Below are 22,234 nucleotides of genomic sequence, written 5' to 3'. Positions count from 1 at the left end.
CAAAGGTCTTAACAAGTGTAGCTATTATTCCTTACAGTGTCTCATTTTATCTTTACAAACAACCCAATGAGGTAGGAAATAGGTAGATATTAGCCCCATTTAACAGCAGAGGAAACCAAGGCAGAGAGAGGTTAAGCATTTCCCCAAAATCTCACAGCTAGTAAGTGCCTGTCTCTAATGCCCAAGTCCCTTCCCTCCACCATATTCCAGCCCCAAGGTTCCAGGGGCCCTGAGACTGGCCTGAGCCTGTACCATGGAAGACTTGCAGCAAAGAGCAGTGAAAAATCAGATCTCTGGAGGGAGGGGGGATGGGGGGGACTGCTAATGGATATGAGTTCCTTTGGGGGGTGATGAAAATGCTCTGGAATTTGATAGTGGGGATGGTTGCACAACCTCGTGAATATTTTAAAATCCACTGAATTGTAGACTTTAAAATGGTGGGTTTTATGATATGTGAATTATATCTCAAGAAAAAAAAAATCTAAGAGCTGCAGGAAACCACACTGTAAGGACAACTGTCCCCTAGCCCACCTGCCCTCAGGGGCACAGCCCTCCTCCCTGGGGTGACCATCGGTGGCTCCCATCCACCCTGGCCACCACTCCCTCACTGAACACAAGCCAACCTCTCTGCCAAGCAGGGTTCAGCAGTTCTCCCAGGATGGCTGCCGACTACAGCTAGGCCGGGGGCAAAGCTGGCACTGGCCTGTCCCCAGACACCCTGCTCTTTAGCAACACAAGAACGTGGGCACAGAGCGGCGTCAGTGCCCCAGGTCACCAGCTGTGTCTCCACTTTTCCCCTAGATGCTCTGAAGCCGGCTGGCCAGAGCTAAAGGGCCAGGAGACTCCCAAGGGCCAGGCATCCTGACAGCGAGCTACAGACAGGGGGCTTGTCGGTGCTTCTCCCCGGATAAGTAGTTTCAAGGGATTCTGGAATAAATGTCAGGAGAAGGTGCCCGATAACCTGCAGCCACACTAGCCCTCAGCAGGAGTCACGGCCTCATCTTAGCAGGAGGGCAAACCGCATCAGCATTAAAACATTCTTCTGTTAACTATTTGCAAGTGCCCACTGCCTGAGCCTGGGTCCTAGGCCGGGAGGTGCTCAGGAACCTGCCTGAGAAATTCCTGCTCCCAAAATATAAAGGAAAAGAGAAGAGAAATGCCACAAGGGGCTCAAAAGAGCCCCTGGGGAGGTGAAGCATGGCCCATCCACTGCAGCCTGAAGGGGGGCTTCCAAGGGGGTGACCAAATGCCCTCCAGCACAGGCAGCCTGGCACCTGTACACAGACCATTCCCCACACGCTGGGCGAAGGCTTCATGTCAGCTGGAAGGAAAGAAAGTCCTTTCAGAGACTTTTAAGACTAAGTTTAAACTCCCTAGTTCTTACTCTTTTTATACAAAACCTTCACTGATGGATTGACCTTCTTACAAAAATGGAATTAGTAAACTGGGTTAAGATATTGATTAACTTTAGACTTTGCTAAGTTAAGTATACATGGCAAAATTTCAAGGGTAACTACTCTTGAAAGGAGTTGAAATAGACTATCTAACTTCCAAGCAGTAACAGGAGATAAAAACAAAGAAAACTAGTGGACAATCCCCCCAGGACCGAATTTGCTCAAAACCTTTGCCAAAAGAATATAAAGACCATGTTAAGGTGCTTTCCTGAGAATGGTGCTTACTTCCTCAGGCTACTCCACAGGGCAGGGGGAAAACCCTAAGCCACCAGGACCCAGAGGGTCCCCCAGAGCACCCCCTGGCCCACCTAAGGCCAAGCAGCTGTGATGAGGCCCGCAGAGCCTCCCCACCGATACACCAGACCCAGCTCCTGACCCAGAGCGAGCAGATGCTGACCACCAAACTCTGATCCGTTTTTTAATCTGAACTTCAAGCAAGTCAACTACAATGAAAACAAAAACAAACCCAACCCTTGGGGTGAATCACTACAGCAGGGAAAGAGCAAACAAACCGCAAACTCCTGCTAATCCCCATATCTCCCATCCCTACCGCGCAGAAATGCAAACGCGAGTCCTTCCAAATCTTCTCCTGAGCCGAGGTGGGGAAGGCAAGCCTCAAAACCATATGAACCTCAGGAAATAAAATACATATTATGTTTAGGGCCCACAAGGAGGCCACACAGACGGCCCCAGATGCCAAACAATTCAGATCCATCACGGGTGCCCACACCCCCCGGTGCACACATGATATTCGTGCCTGAGCATTCAGGACACGCCACCTCCCAGGACCCCTGGTTCCAGCCCCTGCAGGGCCCAGATGAGCAAGAACCGAGGTCCAAGGAATGGGACTTTGCACCCTAGCCGCTACCTGTGGATGGCCGGTTGCCCAACCTCGGGCTTAGGAAGCCGTCTGGGCCTCCATAAGGTGTTCCTGGGCCTCCAGGGCGGTGTTCCTCCGGCTTTCCATTGCTGCTGCGCCGCGGGCCTGTCCCTCCTGGCACCCAGGCCTGCCCGCTGCACTAAGTCTAACAGTGCACACGAGGGCTTCGGGCCCCATGGTTCTCTTTAACAGCTCCGTCTGGAACTCAATTAGTCAGGGGCCCTCTCCCCTTCAGAGCAGAACGCTCCAGATGCAGAGTGACCAGCCTGCCACCCCCAGGCACAGCCCCACCTGCTGAGCCAGGAATGTCTGAGCACAGGGCAGTGACCTCCAGGAGGGGCCCACGGGAATGCCTCAGGCTGGGAAAGTGGCAGCTGATCACAGGGACAGCCACACGGGCCCCGCACTCCCATCCTCATATCCCTGCCCCTCTCTCTTTCCACACACCTAGTCTGGGAAGGTCCCAAAGGTTTGGACACAACTCTGGGGACAGTCTGCGTTAGTGAACAAGAAGACTTCTGGAAGCTAAATGTGTAGCAGGGAAGCAGGCAGGGGCCACAAGCCATCACTTCAGCATTTCCTGGGAAGTCCGTCAGCGGAGCGGACGAGGGTCCCATCCCCCGCCCCCCGTGTGCCTGCCCACACCCTCCTCTGCCCCATCCCCATTGGGCTCCATTAGTCTTGTCTAGTGGATATGCATCACATGGGTATTTAATTTATGAGAATCCGACTATGAGTTCTCAGGCCAATACAGAGCAAGTGACTTTAATTTAAATATTGTAATTAAGAACACCGGAAAATTCTATCTTGCCCATGAACTCTTTATTAGACACCATGGTGAGTGCCATGGGGGACTGAGGTGGGGTGGGCAGCCCCAGGGTGATGCTATTTGGCCTTTCGAAGGGCAAGTTTGCTGAGTGAACAAGATGGGGAGGGAACCCTAGGCAGGGGGAAGAGCACGAGCAAAGACAGAGCCGTGTGGAGAGCTTCCCAGAGGCCTTGCACCCTCCCTCCCGGCTGCCCCCGGCTCACATCACATCACATCACAGCCACCAATTTCATCAGGTTACTCCCAGCCTCAAGCACCTGCTGGGGCTCTCCTCTGCTCTTCATATCAGATCTAACCCTTTAACCAATCAGACAGCTCCATTAGCGCCCGCAGCACTGCCGCCCCATCGTGACTGCCCCCAGACAACCCCCTGCACCAGCTGGGCTGTGTTCTCTGCCATCTGGGAAGCCATCTGCCATCCCCCAGGCCCTCTCGTGCACCGGTCTGCAGGGAGAAAAGGCCCCACTAACCTTCCCGTGGGAGGATCTGACCCTTGTGGCTGCCCTCCCACCAGGCACAGCCTTGAACTACTCTTCCAGGAGTGGGGGACGGGGCCAAGGACACAGAGTTAGCTGGGCTGGAGGAGGACACCTGGTTCCACCCGCACCAGCTCTGCCACAGGCAGGACTCTGTCCTGGGCCTCAGTCTCCGCAGCTGCAACCTGGGCTAACGACTGCTCCCCTTCACAGGGCTGCGTGGAGACCGCAAGGGAAGACCTATGAGAAAATGACAGCCCCGAACTGGGTGCAGAGCAGGTACTCAGGAAGCACAGGCCCACCCACCGTTCTGAGGCCCAGAGCGCACCCCTGCTGACTGAGGTTTTCCACCTACATTTCCATTGGAAGGCCACTTATTCCCCTGCCCTGGACCAGAGGAAGCCCCCTACCACCACGTGTGCACCCTGGAAACCACTGCGGGCAAGAAGGGTGGCCGTCAGCCTCCGGTGCCCAAGGCCAGCCAGGCTGACCCGTGCTCGTGCTTCACAGCCCTAGCATTTCTGCTTGAGCTGAGGATCCCCACCCTGTGACTCAGCAACTCCACCAGCAGGATTCTACCCAAGAGAAATAGGTACGTGCCCCCAAAAAGACCTGTTCCAGAATGTTCACAGCAGTTTTTTTCATAATCGCCAAAAACTGGAAACCATCCAAACATCCATCCACAGGAGAACGGATGAACAAAGTATGGTATGACCATACAATGAAATACTACTCAGCAATAAAAGGGGAGCAAAATCCTCTACACCCAACAACATGAACAAACCTCAAAAGCACTGTGTTGAATACAGGACCCTGGTCATGAAAGAGCAGATGCTCTAAGGTTCCATTCATATGAAGTTCAAGAACATCTCAGGTGAAAGGTATCAGAACAATGGTTACCTCACAGGGTGGGTAGATAAGAGACCAGGATGGGGCACAAGGGAACTTTCTGGAGTGATGAAAATGTCCTGTATCTTGCCTAGTGTGGTGGTTACACAGCGTATCAGCATCCTATTGCTGCTGTAATAAATTATCACAAACTCAGTGACTTAAAACCAGACAGTTCTGGAAGTCAGAAGTCTGACACGGGTCTCACCGGGCTAAAAATCAAGGTGTCGACCGGGCTGGGTTCCTTCTGGAGGCTCCAGGGGAAAATCCACTTCCTTGCCTTTTCCAGCTTCTAGGGGACACCTGCACTCCTTGGCTTGTGTCCCCTCCCCCCATCTTCAAGGCCAGCAGCAGAGCGTCTCCGAATCTCTGACTCTGGCCCTCCTGCCTCCCATTGTCCCTCTGCCCTTATAAGGACCCTTGGGGTTACACTGAGCCCACCCCGATAATCCAGGACAATCTCTCCATCTCAAATCCCTTAATGCAATCACTTCTACAAAGTCCCTTTGGCCATGCAAGGTAACATATGTGAATGTTCCAGGAGAGTAGGACACGGACATCTTGAAGGACCATTATTGGGCCCACCACACCTGAGTATATGGATTTTACATACGTAAAATCCACGAGCTACACACTTAACATTTGTATGCTTTACTGTATGTGAATTATACCAATTATAGCCATAAAGAACAAACAAGAAGGGCACCTATAACCTGGGCTGTAGATGTCACGTCCCGGGCATGGCGTTGCAGGCACCATCTCACTTAATCCTCATACCTACCCTGCATCATCAACTGCTTTCTGGAAACGGAGGCGTGAGGAGAGAGAAAACCTCGCCTGCAGCTGGCAGGAGGCAAAGCCAGCTCAAATCCAAGCTCTGCCTGCTCCCCAAGTCACCAAAGACCCCTGCTACAGGAGAGGCCCTTTGATGCCCCATTGTTATTGCCATGTGAGTACTAGAACTTTCCCCTAACTCGGTTCTGAGAAAAACAGTGGTATGAGTGGGATGAGAAAAGAAAACTCAAGGTGGGGACAGCAGGGGTGATGGAGGCTGCACACCGGAGACCCCCTGCCCTGTCCAGAGGGGTGACCGTGCTTGGGCTCCAGCCAAGAGAGGAATCAGAAATCCAGATTTTTAGGTGAAATCTCTCATCCATTTTCATTATAGGCAATGAGTTCAAATGGATGAGCAAACCTTTGTCCACAGGCCTCCAGCCAGCCACCTCGCGCACCCCACTGCACCCCACCCCACCTGCTCCAGCAGGCCTGCCAGCAAGCCGCAGCCTCGCCCCTCAGAACCCCGCTCTGCTCTCTGCAGGGCACGGGCACCTGCGGGGAAACTGACAGAAGGACACAAAGCTGCTCCGGTGAGAAGGGACCTGACCGCTCCTAAAGGGAGCCCATGAGGCAGCTGTAACGAGGCCTCCTGCCTGCTGGGAACGCACACGCCAGCGGGGACCAGAGGCCCCGTTCCTGCGATCCCTGCTGCTCCCACCACTAAGGCACCTCCAAAAAGAAGGTCTGGGGCTTCCAGGCAAATTTGCCGTTTTGCCAGATGCCCACCTGAGGGCCCCTGAGCGCACCTTGATAGCTGGGGCCCAGGCCACCTGTGTCCAGGTTCAAGCAGAGCTCTGCTGAGCCATCCACAGCTGGGAGCCCAGGCACCTCAGGCAGCACCCGCCGTGGGCTCTAGGAGGAGACAGCTCGGTTACTTTTCAAGTCCCCCCGCCTCTCGTGCCCGCGCAGAGCCCTGCACCTGGGCAGTGCCCAGCCCACCCTGCTCCCTGGATGGTTGGTGGTGTAAGGGAGCCAAGGGGTCTTGTGGCGTGGCTTTCTTGTGGCTGGGGGCAAAGCATGTGAGCGAGCGTTACAGAAATTATCCAGGACAATGATTTTTGAAGAACACAAAAATCCAAACTCGGAAGCCATCAGGCCGCCTACCCACTCTCACCCCATGGGGCCTTAACCAAGAACCATCACCTTTTGAGCCTCTGCGTCCTTGTCTATAAAAGGAGGATAACACCCCCTTCCCCACGGCACTGGGTTTTATGAAAGCGCATCTACCGGCTCTGTCTCACCTGGCCGGCAAGTCTGGAAGGCTGGACACCGAGTGGTCAGCAGGGGCTGCTCTGAGGGGTGTGGCCCTGGCTGTTTCCTCCTTTCTTCCTTTGGATTACACTTTCCGTGATGAACATGCAGCGCTCTTGTCATAGAACCAGCGTTACCTTGGTTTTTACCCAGTCCCTGCCCAGGACACGGCGAGGACAGAGGAGATGGTTGGGCAGGGTGGGGTGAGCAGGGTGTGAAGCTGGCCTTCACCCAGCACCTCCTGCAGCCTCGCCGCTACTGCTCAGCCGCGGTACTGGTCCTGCCCGAGGTCCCTGCCTGCTCCTCCGCTTCCCGCACCAGGACCCCCAGCCTCCACCAGCTCCCGGCGATCACCCGGCTCCCGCACTCTGGGGGCCACGCTCTGTCTGGCAAATCTCCCCAGCGGCCCTATGCAGGAGGCTGTACCTCTCAGCTGCATCCTAGAGATGAGGAGACAGAAGCTCGGGAAGGCTTTCAGTCCTGCCCAAGACCTCACAAGGAGCACGCTGCAGAGCTGAAACTCGCACCCGGGACTTGAGCTGGTCCCACCATGCCACACTGCCCTCCAGAGCTGAGCGCTCAGCTCAGGGACCCACCTGGAAGGAGCTCTCGAACTGCCTTGACCTCTCGGCCTCCTCCAGGCCCAGGAGAGGAGCTCTACTTAGTGGGTGTCGCTCTGGCTCTAACACTCAACACTCCAAATGTCCCCAGCTGTCCCCTGCCTGAAGTGGGCCATCCTTGGTGCTGAGACAGAAATCTTGCCACCCTGCGGGGTGGGGGGGGGCGGGGGGCTTTCTGCTTGGATCGCAGGCCTTACCCTGAGCTCCTAGGTCCTGGCTCCAGCGCTGGACTCCAGCCCTTCCAACCAGCACTGCCCTCAGCTTTACTCATTCACCTCCTGGTCGGAGTCCTGCTGTTCGGTCGCCAAATCTGGGAACAAGCCTGGAGCTGGCACTGTGCATGGGACGGCCACAGGGGCCCCCCATGGGCTCTGGGCCCTGAGGGTCCAGCTGGGGGTCGGGGGAGGCAAGAGAGGGTCACCTTGAATTGTAAGCATATTCACAGATGGAAACCAATTGACAAATTCTTCTCTGAGGGTGAGGCAAAACCAGTTGTGAGCACGGGAAGAAGTGTGGGGAGGGAGGCGCTTTGCTGGCAGAAGGAGGTAGGAGGGGCCCCTATCTTGGGACACAAAATCCCTGACTACTTCTTAATGAGTCACAGGCTCATCAGGGCCACCCCTCTGCCACGGTCATTGTATTTTTGGCCTCCGTTTGTGTTTGCCACTTATTTCAACCTCACTGTTAGTATTTCAGTAACAAGTGGCCCCGCCCTCCCCCGCTCCCCCCGCCACTAAGATTTTTGAGGGGCAATGTTAACAGGATCCCAGCTGCATTCTTCAGCATGCTTTATTCTATCTTAAGGCCTTACTCTACAGGAATACATGTCCATTTCATAATACATATAACTATATAACTATAGATATATTGCAACGTATATACTATATATTATATATATAATATAGCTCACTGAGGAAGTCTGTTTTTTCCATATAACTATTCATTCAACACACAAGGTTTAGATCAAAAAATAAGTAGGACAAAGTGAATTCTGACTTTCCTACTGCGCCCTGATAAATCCCATCCCGTGGGCTCATCTTCCTTCCTGAGAACCTCAGGCCCTGCCCCCGGCATGTAGCACTTTGGGATCTCACTGGTGAATGTTCAGGGAAGGTCCAAGGAATGCAGCGTTGGGGAAAAATCAATACCCACAACTAGCCAAGTCCTTGTGGGTTCATGTTTGAATGAACCATACGAACCCCAAGGGAAGACCCATCAGAAGCTTCCACAGTCTCTGTCTCTCTCTTCCTCTGTCTGTCTCTGTCTCTTTCCTTCCCTTTCCTCCATCTCTGTTGCTCCCTCTCCCTATCGCTCCATACCTGCATGCACACACATACTTATGCGTGCACACGTACACACACACACGCACACACACACTCCCAGCAGCCTGTCCTGAGACAGGTCTGGAAGGACCCAGCAAGCCCAGCAGTATCAGGTCTTTGCTGGGTCTTTGGCACCACTGCTCACCATTCCCCTTCGGACTAGACAATCCACTTTCTTCCAAGTCCTCTCCAGGGCCCAAGCTGGGTGCTGCCACCCCAATGTCCCTATCCTCAGCCTCCCCCATCCTCAGTATCCCAACCCAGACAAGCAGAGTCTTCGCTTGCCTTGAGGGACAGCATGACCCTACTCTGCCACTAGGTCACTGTGTGCTCTTCAGGTGACTGCCACTTTCTAGGATTCTGTTTCTTTATCAGGAAAATGAAGAGGTTGGCTCATAGATGCTGAAAGCCCAATTGTACCTTCCAGCTTTAACCATTTCTCACTCTGATCATCAAAGTCACACCTTTATCAGCTGATGGCTGATAAAGACTCAAATCTGCACAGCAACTCTGTCCCCAGATCTCCACTAATTCTGATTCCATGATGCCTCAATGTACCAAGCAATAAAATCCCCTCTATGTGGGCCTAATAAAATGTCATAAAGTTTTTATTTTGCCAAGGACAGACATTAAAACTGTCTTATTAAACCTATTATCTGCTATTTTATTCAATTCATAAAAGAACGGAAAATAGGACTGCACTAGTTATCTATTGCTATTAAGAAAAAAACTGTCCCCTACAGGTAGTTATGGTGCTAGTAACCCGAATAAGTCATTTGCAGGAGATGGTTCCTAGGTGAGGGCTGTACATACAGGTATTTCCCTGAAAATCTTCACATTCAGCAAAATCCTATTAAACATAACAGGATTCATGGGGAAAATAGGGTTGGTGCATATCAGTCAACACCTACAGAACCCTGCACCTGAACCTTTCCAAAACCAGTAACGGCTCGAGTGCTATCCTGGTCCAGCGGCCACTGGGCCCTGGACCCAAGACCACACAGTGAATAAGTCATTGGCTCCTGTTCCTCCTTTGAGATGAAGGACCTCAGGGGCACTCACTTCTTACAGAGACCGATCTCATCAAAATGAAAAGCCCCATCCAGAATGTCACCTGCACCACTGCTTTCTTACAGGGGCAATGCCTTCCAGCTCCTTCATCTGCCCTCTGAGCTTTCCCATACAGCTTAAGGGGAGGGAAAGATAAAAAATGGCCACAACTGGCACTAAAGGAAGGTGAATCTACACATTTTCCATTTTCTTCTTAATTCTTATTGATCTTTAATCATGAGAAAGCCCATCCTGATCTACCAAAACATAAGCACACAGGGAAAATTTGCCAATGAGCCAACACAACTTCCACGTATACCCACATCATTGCCCCATTTATCAATCATAGAAACGCGTGTTGTAACAAACAAATAATTTCAGGTGTAAGATAACGGGAAGTGGCTTTGAAGAAAATTCGACTGTGAGTCACATCTGATTTACAAAGGGCTGATTTCTGGACAATTGGCATGCACTCACAGAACGTCTTAAAAAGTAAGGAAATCCAACCTACAAGTTGTTTGAAAACGTACGACAAGTTTTTAAGGTTTGTACTTGTAACATGTGAGTCAAGCTGACTCTTGATAGATTAAAAATAGCTGCAAATTTTTTGCAGCACCTCCATTAAGAGGTGGAGTCTGTTTCTCCACCCCTTGCCTCTGGCTGGCCTGGTGAATTGCTTTGAGGACTAGAATGACTTCTCAGGAAGGTCTCAAGGCCTTGCAGCCTCGCCCCTCCTCCTCCTGCTGCCCTGAGACCACCACGTGCAGGCGCCCGAGCTAGCCTCCTTGAGGATGAAAGACCACATGGAGAAAGAACCCAGCTGCCAGCCAGCACCACCCGCCAGGCCCAGGAGTGAGGCTATCTAGACTCTCCAGCCCAGCTGAGTCATCAGATGGTTGCAGTCACATTAGTGACCCTAGGCAAAGCCAGTAAGAGACCTACCCAGCAGAGGCCTGCCAACAGAATCAGGAGCAAATACAATGGCTATTGTTTTAAACCATTAAATCCTGGGATAGTTTCTTACATAGCAAAAGCAGATATAATGTGATATTTTGTAGATATTTCACTAATTCTTTATTAATTTAATAGTTTCCCCCACTTGGGAGCCAATAAACCTTTGATTCAGGTCTCAATGATTCCATAGGCCCCTAAGAAGGATCTAATCCAGCCCCCAAAGTGGCAGTGTCTCCAAAGACCCTACCAGGATTGATTCAAAGCCAAGGGCTGACCAACAACCCAAACTCTAGGAAGGCATCATGCAGCAGGTTCAAGAGGAACCCGACAGATGTAAAACACAGAGGAGAACAGTTCCCAACATTCACACTGCTCCCGGGGGAGGCTGAAGACTCCCTAACCAATGCACCTGAATCTTTCTGACTGTGGTAGGCTGAAAAACGCGCCGCCCACCCCAAATGTGCCTGTGTTCTAATCCCTGGAACCCGTGAATATATGAAAAAAGGATTTTGCAGATGTGATTAAATTAAGGATCTTAAAAGAGGGAGATTATCCTGGATTATCTGGGTGGGCCTAATAAGAGATCCTTATACAAGGGTCCTTATAAGAGGAGGTAGGAGGGGCACAGTCAGGGGGAAGATGTGACAATGGAAGCAGAGATTGGAGCGATGCACTTTGAAGATGGGAGAAGGGGCCACGAGCCAAGGAATGCAGGTGACCTCTAGAAGCAGGAAAATGCGAGGAGGCGGGTTCTCCCCTAGAGCCTCCAGAAGGAACACAGCTCTGCCAGCACCCTGACTTTAGACCGATAAGACCCAGTTTGGAATTACTTCCAACCTCCAAACTATAAGATAATACATTTGTGTTGTTTTATGCCACTGAGTTTGTGATCATTTTTACAACAGCAGTAGGAAACTAATACACTGGATAATTCCTCCTGACTACAAGAACGTAACTTGGAACTTTTATCTGTAATAACAAAAACAGCTAATAATAATAGCTAACATTAATTTAGTGTCTACTTTGTGCTCGGCTCTGTTCTAAGTGCCTTTCTTGTATAAACTTATTTAATCCTCACAAAAACCATATGAAGAAGACTATTACAATCCATATTTTACAGATGAGAAAACTGAGCCTTTAAGAGGTTAAGTAACTCGCTGGGGCCACAGAACAGGCAAACGACACAACCCACAGCTGAGCCCAGGCAGTCTGGCTCCAGACCCCACATTTAACCATTACATCTCCCAAATCAAACCAACAATGATAATAATCAATTACAGCCATTTATTGAGCCCCCTCTAGGTACCAGCCTCATGCCCAGCCCTGGACATACTGTCTCTCACTTAATAGTCACAACACCCCAGTGGAGCAGGATTATTATTCATCCTTGTTTACAGCAGAAGAAATTGAGGCACAGCAATGTTTCACCCAGATGTTAAACACATCTGAACCTAGAAGCATCAGAAGCAAAAGCTCGAGTATAACCATACACCCTCCTGCCTCCTTCATCCCACTTGAGGCCCAGATGGCTGAGAAGAGGACAGAGATAAGTAGCACGACCACATAATTTATCTTCCAAACTGAGATACTCAGAAAGTGAACAGAGTCTCTATTAATGCTTTCACTGGGACAAGAGGCATAGAGCAGAACTGTCCCGGCAAACCCAGACACACGGCCACCCTAAAGATAAGGGGACTAAAATCAAGGTGCACACTCTGCAGGTCACAGTTCCCCAGAAGGGGTGCGGTGGAGCAGCTGTCGGCCCCTCCTGACATCTACAGCTGCCAGGTCACGGTCAAGGCTGGAAAGGGAGGGTGGTCCTGGCAGAGCTCAGAGCAGAATCTGCAAAGCTCCAGATCTGCGGCGTCATCACGGCGGGCCGAGTCATTCCGATGGTGGTCTGGGAGTCCATTCAGGGCAGAGGTTGGGCAGCCCTGGATAGAGCCCAGGTATGCAAAGAGACCTTGAACCCCACTGGTGCCCCAGTCAGAAACCCATCGTGGAGCTCAGAGCCTTGGCAAAGGGCTAAGTGAAAGCCAAGCAGGGTCAGCATCCTGAGACACCAGCTCTCCTCTAAAGACCTGGGTCTGAACAAGACAAGGTTGCCCACTCTGACCACTATTATTCAACATAGTTTTGGAAGTTTTAGCCACAGCAATCAGAGAAGAAAAAGAAGTAAGAGGACTCCAAATCAGAAAAGAAGAAGTAAAACTGTCACTGTTTGCAGATGACATGATACTATACATAGAGAATCCTAAAGATGCTACCAGAAAACTACTAGAGCTAATCAATGAATTTGGTGAAGTAGCAGGATACAAAATTACTGCACAGAAATCTCTTGCATTCCTATACACTAGTGATGAAAAATCTGAAAGAGAAATTAAGGAAACACTCCCATCTACAACTGCAACAAAAAGACTAAAATACCTAGGAATAATCCTACATAAGGAGACAAAGACCCGTATGCAGAAAACTATAAGACACTGATGAAAGAAATTAAAGATGATACAAACAGATGGAGAGATATACCATGTTCTTGGATTGGAAGAATCAACATTGTGAAAATGACTGTACTACCCAAAGCAATCTACAGATTCAATCCAATCCCCATCAAACTACCAATGGCATTTTTCACAGAATTAGAACAAAAAATATCACAATTTGTATGGACACACAGAAGACCCCGAATAGCCAAAGCAATCTTGAGAAAGAAAAACAGAGCTGGAGGAATCAGGCTCCTGGACTTCAGACTATACTACAAAGCTACAGTAATCAAGACAGTATGGTACTGGTACAAAAACAGAAATATAGATCAATGGAACAGGATAGAAAGCCCAGAGATAAACTCACGCACATATGGTCACCTTATCTTTGATAAAGGAGGCAAGAATATACAGTGGAGACAGCCTCTTCAATAAGTGGTGCTGGGAAAACTGGACAGCTACATGTAAAAGAATGAGATTAGAACGCTCCCTAACACAATACACAAAAATAAACTCAAAATGGATTAAAGACCTAAATGTAAGGCCAGACACTATCAAACTCTTAGAGGAAAACATAGGCAGAACACTCTATGACATAAATCACAGCAAGATCCTTTTTGACCCACCTCCTAGAGAAATGGAAATAAAAACAAAAATAAACAAATGGAACCTAATGAAACTTAAAAGCTTTTGCACAGCAAAGGAAACCATAAAGAAGATGAAAAGACAACCCTCAGAATGGGAGAAAATATTTGCAAATGAAGCAACTGACAGAGAATTAATCTCCAAAATATACAAGCAGCTCATGCAGCTCAATATCAAAAAAACAAACAACCCAATCCAAAAATGGGCAGAAGAGACCTAAATAGACATTTCTCCAAAGAAGATATACAGATTGCCAACAAACACATGAAAGAACACTCAACATCACTAATCATTAGAGAAATGCAAATCAAAACTACAATGAGGTATCAGCTCACATCAGTCAGAATGGCCATCATCAAAAAATCTACAAACAGGGCTTCCCTGGTGGCGCAGTGGTTGAGAATCTGCCTGCCAATGCAGGGGACACGGGTTCGAGCCTTGGTCTGGGAAGATCCCACATGCCGCAGAGCAACTAGGCCCATGAGCCACAACTACTGAGCCTGCGCGTCTGGAGCCTGTGCTCCACAACAAGAGAGGCTGCGATAGTGAGAGGCCCGCGCACTGCAATGAAGAGTGGCCCCCGCTTGCCACAACTGGAGAAAGCCCTTGCACAGAAACGAAGACCCAACACAGCTAAAAATAAATAAATAATTAAAAAAAATAAAAACACAAACCTGCTGATGTCTTAAATTAAAAAAAAAAAAAATCTACAAACAATAAATCCTAGAGAGGGTGTGGAGAAAAGGGAACCCTCCTGCACTGTTGGTGGGAATGTAAATTGATACCGCCACCATGGAGAACAGTATGGAGGGTCCTTAAAAAACTAAAAATAGAACTACCATATGACCCAGCAATCCCACTACTCGGCATATACCCTGAGAAAACCATAATTCAAAAAGAGTCATGGGGCTTCCCTGGTGGCGCAGTGGTTGAGAGTCTGCCTGCCAATGCAGGGGACACGGGTTCGAGCCCTGGTCTGGGAAGATCCCACATGCCGCGGAGCAACTAGGCCCGTGAGCCACAATTACTGAGCCTGCGCATCTGGTGCCTGTGCTCCACAACAAGAGAGGCTGCGATAGTGAGAGGTCCGCACACAGCGATGAAGCGTGGCCCCCGTTTGCCACAACTGGAGAAAGCCCTCACGCAGAAACGAAGACGCAGCACAGCCATAAATAAATAAATAAATTCATTAATTAATTAAAAAAAATAAAAATAAAAATAAAACCTAAATTTCTAAAAACAAAGAGTCATGTACCAAAATGTTCATTGCAGCTATATTTACAATAGCCAGGACATGGAAGCAACCTAAGTGTCCATCGACAGATGAATGGATAAAGAAGATGTGGTGCATATATACAATGGAATATTACTCAGCCATAAAAAGAAATGAAATTGAGTTATTTGCAGTGAGGTGGATGGACCTAGAGACTGTCATACAGAGTGAAGTAAGTCAGAAAGAGAAAAACAAATACCGTATGCTAACACATATATATGGAATCTAAAAAAAAAAAAAAAAATGGTTCTGAAGAACCTAAGGGCAGGACAGGAATAAAGATGCAGAAATACAGAGTGCACTTCAGGACACGGTGGGGGGTGAGGGTAAGCTGGGACGAAGTGAGAGAGTGGCATGGACATATACACACTACCAAATGTAAAATAGATAGCTAGTGGGAAGCAGCTGCATAGCACAGGGAGATCAGCTCGGTGCTTTGTGTCCCCCTAGACGGGTGGGATAGGGAGGGTGGGAGGGAGACACAAGAGGGAGGAGATATGGGGATATATGTATATGTATAGCTGATTCACTTTGTTATACAGCAGAAACTAATACACCATCGTAAAGCAATTATATTCCAATAAAGATGTTAAATAAATAAATAAATAAAATAAAGACCTGGGCCTGCTGGACACGAAGCCGCAGGGCCCGAGGCTCAGGCTGTGTCTGCCCCTTCCCAGCAGTGGGATCTCGTCCAGCCCTTCTTTCCTCTGAGCCTCCTGGATGAAATGCAGCCTCTGATAACTGCCCTATCTCCATCCACAGGATTCATAATAATAAACAATAATAGTGGACAACAGCAAGTATTCACCATGAGCCAGGAAGTGTACTCAGCACTTAGCAGGGGTTATGGGAGTAAATAAAATCCACTCTGGGATGGGTACTAAGGTTATTCCCACTTTACAGATGAGGAAACTGAGGTGGGGGGGAGTAAGTAAATTGCCCAGAATCCCATTGCTGATAAGTAGTGAAGCTAGGATTGGAATCCAAGCTGACTGCTCTTGTTAAATCCCATTGGAACATTCTCTCCTCCCCACCTGGCCAACCCAGAGCGGCACACTCTAGTGCAGGGATCCCCAGAGGGAGGGTCCCATTCCCCTGGTGCGCCAGGGACCAGGCAGTCACATTTCACACTAATTCTCGCCCAATTATAAGACTCATTGATGGGCTTTGCAAATATATCCCCAGGCCCCATTTCCCTGGTGGGTCTAATTCCAGAAAATCTGGGAATGAGAATTTTAATGACCTCCCCCCAGGTGATTCCTAAAGCTTTTCCCTTCCTGTTCAAGCCCCTCTTGAGCCTGTTTCCATGAAAGAGTCTGATGCTCCCATGTCCTTGACCTCCTCTAAAACTCTCTAGTCTCCCTCTGTACCCAGAGCGCAGCCTCAGCACAAAACCTTCTGCAGGCAGCAGGATCTGCCTAAAGTGTACTAACTTCATGTGGGTTCCATGCATTTGGGCTATGGTTACCTTCTGTTTGTGGAAATGATACAGGTTTTCTATTTATGGAAGTGATATAAATAAGACTCTTAAAATAAGTGCATTAAAGAAAAACAGTAGGTCAATTTTTTAAATAATACATTATAGTTTGGGTGGTCGGTACAGAAGAGGGGAACCTGAAGTAGCTAAAGACAGACGGAGAAGCAGTTCCCTGAGGATAAGAGGTGCCTGAGGAGGCTTTCCTGACAGCCCTGAGCTCTGTTCTAGCACCACCCCCGAGAGCTAGGTCACCCGGGGGAATGCATTTAATTCCGCTCAGCCTCAGTTTCCCCTTGTGTAAAATCACCCACTTCATGGAGTACTTATGAAGATTTAATGAGATGAGACAGGTGAAGTATTTAACACAGGGCTGGTGCTTAAAACTCCCTGGTGACTCAGACGGTCCAGCACCAGGGAGTGGACCGTGTCTGCAGCTCCCTCCCCTCCACTCCCGCGTGCTAAGGTCCCAAGTCTGAAATGCAGACATGTGAAAACTCAGTGACTCTCAGACTTGGCCACTCACCCAAAGAGGTCCTGATATAATAGTTCTGGGATGAGGCCTGGGCACCAGGAATTTTAAAACACTCTCCAAGTGCTTCTAACAGGCAGCCAGGATTAAGAACCACTGTGGTAACTAACCCCAGGGAATGTCCAGTGGCCAAAACGTGTGGCTCCTGACGCCACCTGCTCCAGGACCAGCCCTGGATGGCCGCTGCCCTCATTCTTGCCTCCCACCAGTGGACTCTGCGAAGATGGGGAAAGGTGTTCAAAAGCGTTCAAAACAGTTTCGTGCCCATCCGTTCTCTCCACTGTTCCCACAACAGACCCAGCAGGCATCATGCACCCCTTTCACAGACCAGGCAAGGAAAGCTTAGGTGGAGTTGACCCGCAGTCTTTGGGCCCCAAAGCCACTTTGCTCCTCCAGCCCTCCGCACCTCTAGTGCACATCTGGACCAAAAGCAGGACTGGGAGTCATTTGCAATAAACGTAACGCAGCAAGGATCTGCAGAGCCCGCTGCGGTGGGGTCAGGGTCGTTTCTGAGCGGTGCTTGCTCTTCTTGGTCGTCTCTTTGGCTCACCCGGCTCTCCTGGCAATGCCCAGACCCGGGTGGGAGGCGATCGCTCCCTGCCACATGCTGCTTATTCATTAAACCCCTGGTTCCTCCCTGCCATTCTAATTATGCGCAGCGATAATAAAGAAGCTTTCTCCCTCACCAAAGAGGCCTATTTATGCGACGAGAGCACTTCGCCCCCACAAGATTGAGTCGTCACTCAAAGCCTTGTTGGAATCAAAGTCGCATCTCTTCAGGGATTGACTGAACCCCACCCACCTCCCCCTCCAGCTTCCGCCCACTCCTGGGCATCCGCGTTTCTAGAAGCGCCACTTCCCTGTGGAGTGGGCAGGATGTGGATGCCATTCCCCACTGCTGTGCTCCCTCACAGCTTGCTGACTGAGATTCACTCAACACACAGTAGGACATTTATTGAGCACCTACTATGTGCCTCCCTAAGAGTATGGAAATGAAAGACACAGTCCCTGCCCCTGTTCGGAGAAAAGGGATTGAGAGAAAGAGCACAATCTTTTAGGTTCCATGACCAATTCATACCCCAACTCCAGCATTCATTGGCTGGGTGAATAGATTCATTGGCTGGGCAAAGTTACAGAATTTCTCAAAGGCCTCAACTGCCGCATCAACAAAATGGGGTAATAATAACACCAACCTCCTGGGGCTGTTGGGGGAGTCAGTGGGATATTCCCATAGGAAACTGGAATGAACGCTAGTTGGGATTAGCCATGGTTAGCACCAAAGGCTTTGCCCCACACAGGCAGGATCTCATCCAGATGGAGGAGTCCAGGAAGGCTTCCTGAGAAGTGATTCCTGAGCTGAGTTTTGAAGGATAAGCAGGAGTTTGCTAGAGAAAGTGAGGATGTTCCAGACAGGAGGAACTGCATGAGGGCCACAGGAGATGACAGGGCTCTGGGAAACGCAGGAGACGGTGTGGGAAACATGCACAGGCGTGCATCATGGTGACAGGGGACAGAGCTGCAAGGCAGGTGTGGACATGCAAGTGGATCCCATGGCCACAGCCCTAACTAGTGATACCCAGAGCATCACTTCGACTTTTTCTTGGCTCCTTTGGGAGCTGCAACCAGCACCCTTCCACGCCCATCCAGAGTTTGGTGGCCACAGGAAAGTGAGGCAGCCGCACTCTATTAGTCATGCACTCATTCATGCAGACGCTCAACACAACTCCCGGAGGGCCCAGCACATGCTGCGAGACCACCTCCTAACCCTCACTCAGCCCGTTTCCAGATGTGCCACGCTGGCCTGGCAGCTTTCTCCTCAGTGAAATAGGGGTAAAAGTGCCCCCTCCTAGAGTCATTCATCCAATAACAAATGTGATCAGGGCTAAGTGAGATAATTCAGTATTCTCAGATTTCAATATAAACTGAGTCCTCAATAAATGTCACAATTTAAAATGTTTATTTTTATTACGATTACCTGCCAGGATGGTAAGAATCCCATCTCCAAAGCCCAAAGCACTGCTTCCAGAGGTACCCCCAACCCAGGCAAAACCCCTGCCTGCTGTGCCTCTCCTTCCCTTCCCCCGACCCTGGAGCAAGTGACCTGGTTTCCACTGCCCACACCTAGCCCTGACTCGGTCACCACAGGAGCTAGTCCAGCCTGAACCACCCCAGCCCCCCAGTTCCCCTCATCCTTCTAGGGCGCCACATGTCAACCAACTCAGGTATTGGTGGGGGCAAGACTGAGGGTCATCTCAGCCTTTTTGGTCCAAAGCTCCATCGGTTAAAGGGTGGACCTTCTGATTCTATAAAGTAACTAATTTAAATGTTCTATTAACGAAATTTGCAAACACATACAAAGCAAATGGAATAGTAATGAACCGTCAGGTACCCACCCCCCTGCTTCAATGCCTACCAACCTGCCATTCTTGTTTCACAGGCACGTCCCCCACTTGATTTACTGGGAAAAGTTTTATAGCTTTATGGCCATCCCTTCTAGCATACCCCACCACCTGGGGCTCCCACTGCTTCCAAGTCCCAACACACTTTGATGCCTCTGGCACCGAGAGAATCCTGGAAATAATCCCCTGAAGAGCAATCATTTTTATGTCCCTAATAGAATGGTAATCACTGGCCCACAGCGGCTATACAGGATGGTGGTGAAGGGCTGGAGCCCTGGAATCAGATGGCCTAGATCCAAATCAATACTCACTAGATATGTGACCTTGGATAGGTCATTCAACCTATGTTTAGATTTCCTACCCAGTAAAAGGGGAATGCTGGTACCAGGTTTCTTGTGTGGCTTTAAGAAATAAAATAATGCATGTTCATTGCCCAGCACAGAATATGCAGTGAGGAAACCTTAGAAATAGACGTGTTAGGTGGTGGGTGAGCAAGCTCTGCTCCTATGAGATACTATTAATATCTCTCATTTTATAGATGAAGGGATGGAGGCCCGAGAGAAGCAGTGAGCTGCCAGGGACAGCCTGCTCTGTGTCCCAAGTCCATGTGCCTGGAATTGTCACAGCATGCCTTGAACCACAGATCACTGGAAGTGAAGAAACACTCTAGAATAGATACAGGCAGCAGTGGCAGGTGGCCCAGCACACCCCGCATGTCTCCCCATTCTGGATGGGGAGCTCTCTCAGCCTGAGAAGAGACAACTACACAGCGCCCCTGTGAGTGTGTGTGCAGAGTAGGGGTGCTGAATTCCATTTTTCTAGACAAAGCGGGGGAGGAGGCTGGTACACGTCGCTGCTCACTCTTCTGATTTGACAAATCCTATGGCCAACCTTGCACTGGATATAGCCACCCACTATTCTAGCATGAGAGGCAAGAAACTGCTTCACTAACTTAAGCTTTAGCAGTCCTTAGCAGTTCTGATGTCCCTCCCTATCATCCTACTTTTTTTTTTTTTCCAATTTAAAGGAGAAGGGTGGGGAAAAGATAAATCAATCCAGTTGCTGAGTGATGTTCAGACAAAGACAGCCTCCAGCCCATTGCCCGTGTTTGCCAGCTGAGGAAGGGCAGGGGAGGGGGTCAGATTTGGGATGCTGTATTTAGGCCCCGCCTGGACTCTCCACGTCCCTTCCAGGAATGAGCCTTGTCAGGATCTCCCCCTCCCCCCAGCACTCCCCCACCACTGCAGTGTCGTGTCGGGAGGCACCTCCCAGATCCGCAGGAACAATGGGCTGGGGAGGGGGCAGGTGCGACTCGGAGCTCATCAGTGGGCGAGGGGACGCGGCCACAGACTGCAAGACTGTGAGTACACTTCTCGTGGTGGTTGTGCTGCCACCTGAATCAGTTTCCCCAGCTCCGGTGGGGTCCCCGCAGAGCCGAGCGCTCCTTTCCTGGATGAATTTCCCTTACGCCCTAGGCATTTTAATTTCGTCCTCGCTAGGAGGCTTGCCTTGTCGCTCCGGAGGAAGCCCCCGGGCCACGCTCCCCTCCAGCAGCTGCTACTGCCAAGGCCCTGCAGGTCAGGGATGCGCGGCACCGTCCGTGCGCCCAACTTTCCCCACTTGGGACCCACAATCCTGGCCAGCCTGTCCCCTCTGCTGGCGAAAGCCATGATTTATAGCCCTGGGATCCAAGAGTTGCCCCTCCTCTTTCCCCCACTCCCAGGTCCAGTCTCGCTCCTTCCCCTCCCTCCCCCCACTTTCTGAGCCTGAACCACGCTTCCCAAAGAAAGCGGCCCTGGCACATTTGCGAAATGCGAGCGTCTGTCCTCTGCACTGAGCGCCGTCTCCTCCCCGCGAGCCCGGGCAAGAAGGGATAGAGGAGCCCCCGCCGCTTCCCTCCTCCTCAGCCCAGAGAATCCCCGGGGATGGGCGGGGATGGAGAGTGAGATGCAGTTCGGCCCGGAGCTACAGCCGCCACTCCGGGTGCGTCCGTCCGGCCTCGTCGGGGTGAGAGAACAGGTCCAAATCTCTGACTCCCCCTGGTGCCCACCCCCGCCTCGCTGAGTCACGAAAATGAGCCGCTGGGGACACCGGGTCACCCCGAGGCCGACCGTTTAAATGGCCAGCGCGGGCGTCCCCGCATAGCACGCAGAGGACGGACATGGGGGACGGTTCTCACCCAGACGTGCATTGGGCCCCCGCAGGAGGCGACATCCTGCGGCGGGGACAGTGGGGTGTCCGGGCGGGGGCTGCGGTCCTCGCCGCAGTGTCCGCACCCCAGCTGGGAGCGGAGCACGTGACCAGCGCGCCACCCATGGCCCCCTGGACTCCCGGCCCCGCCGCGGTTGTGACCCCGGCCCTGCCTGCTAGGGAAGGGTGGAGCGGGGGCGCCTACTTTCCCGCGGCCCGCGAGGGGACTGCGGGGCGCCGAGCGCGCCTCATCCCTCCTCCGCCCGCCCCGCCGCAGCCGCAGGACCCGCACCCTGCGCTCACCTCGGGGCCCAGTGTCGCTGCCGCCGGCCTCCTTGTCCGCCATGGTCGCGCAGCCCCCGCCCGCGAGAGGAGCCTCCGGCGCGGCGCCCGTGCCCGTGCAGGTCCCTGTCCGTGTTCTCGGCGGGCGGTCGGGCCGGGTCTGAGCCGCCGGGTAGCGGGAGAACTGCTCTGACGCGACCGCCGCCGCAGCTCGGGCTCCTCCCCGTGCTCCTCCAGGGCCCGCCCCGCGCCCCGCGCCCCGCCCCGCCCCGCCCAGCCGGCCCGCCTGGGAAGGAAGGCGCGGCGTCCGGCCCAGCGGAGAGCCCCGGGTCCTCCCGCCCGGAGCCGCCGCGCCTAGCCGGGCCCCTCCTCTCCGGGCCTCAACCCTGAGG

General features: G+C 51.3%; 1 protein-coding gene across 2 annotated transcripts in view; it reads right to left on the bottom strand.

The window, feature by feature from the left end:
- The window catches only part of HSPA12A (heat shock protein family A (Hsp70) member 12A), a 68,605-nt gene extending 46,585 nt beyond the window's left edge, over positions 1–22,020 (bottom strand). Inside the window, exon 1 of one of the 2 annotated variants that reach the window (XM_036828435.1) lies at positions 21,864–22,020. In XM_036828435.1, the coding sequence (XP_036684330.1) occupies positions 21,864–21,906 (43 nt within the window). In that variant the 5' untranslated portion in view covers positions 21,907–22,020. The remainder of the gene's footprint in view (positions 1–21,863) is intronic. The other variant, XM_036828436.1, reaches the window with a different exon arrangement.
- Between the last annotated feature and the right edge of the window lie 214 nt (positions 22,021–22,234).

This window comes from Balaenoptera musculus, chromosome 16 (assembly GCF_009873245.2).
Source record: "Balaenoptera musculus isolate JJ_BM4_2016_0621 chromosome 16, mBalMus1.pri.v3, whole genome shotgun sequence".
Lineage (NCBI taxonomy): Eukaryota > Metazoa > Chordata > Mammalia > Artiodactyla > Balaenopteridae > Balaenoptera > Balaenoptera musculus.
The sequence above is the reverse complement of the archived record's forward strand: the minus strand, read 5'-3'. Positions and strand labels throughout refer to the sequence as shown.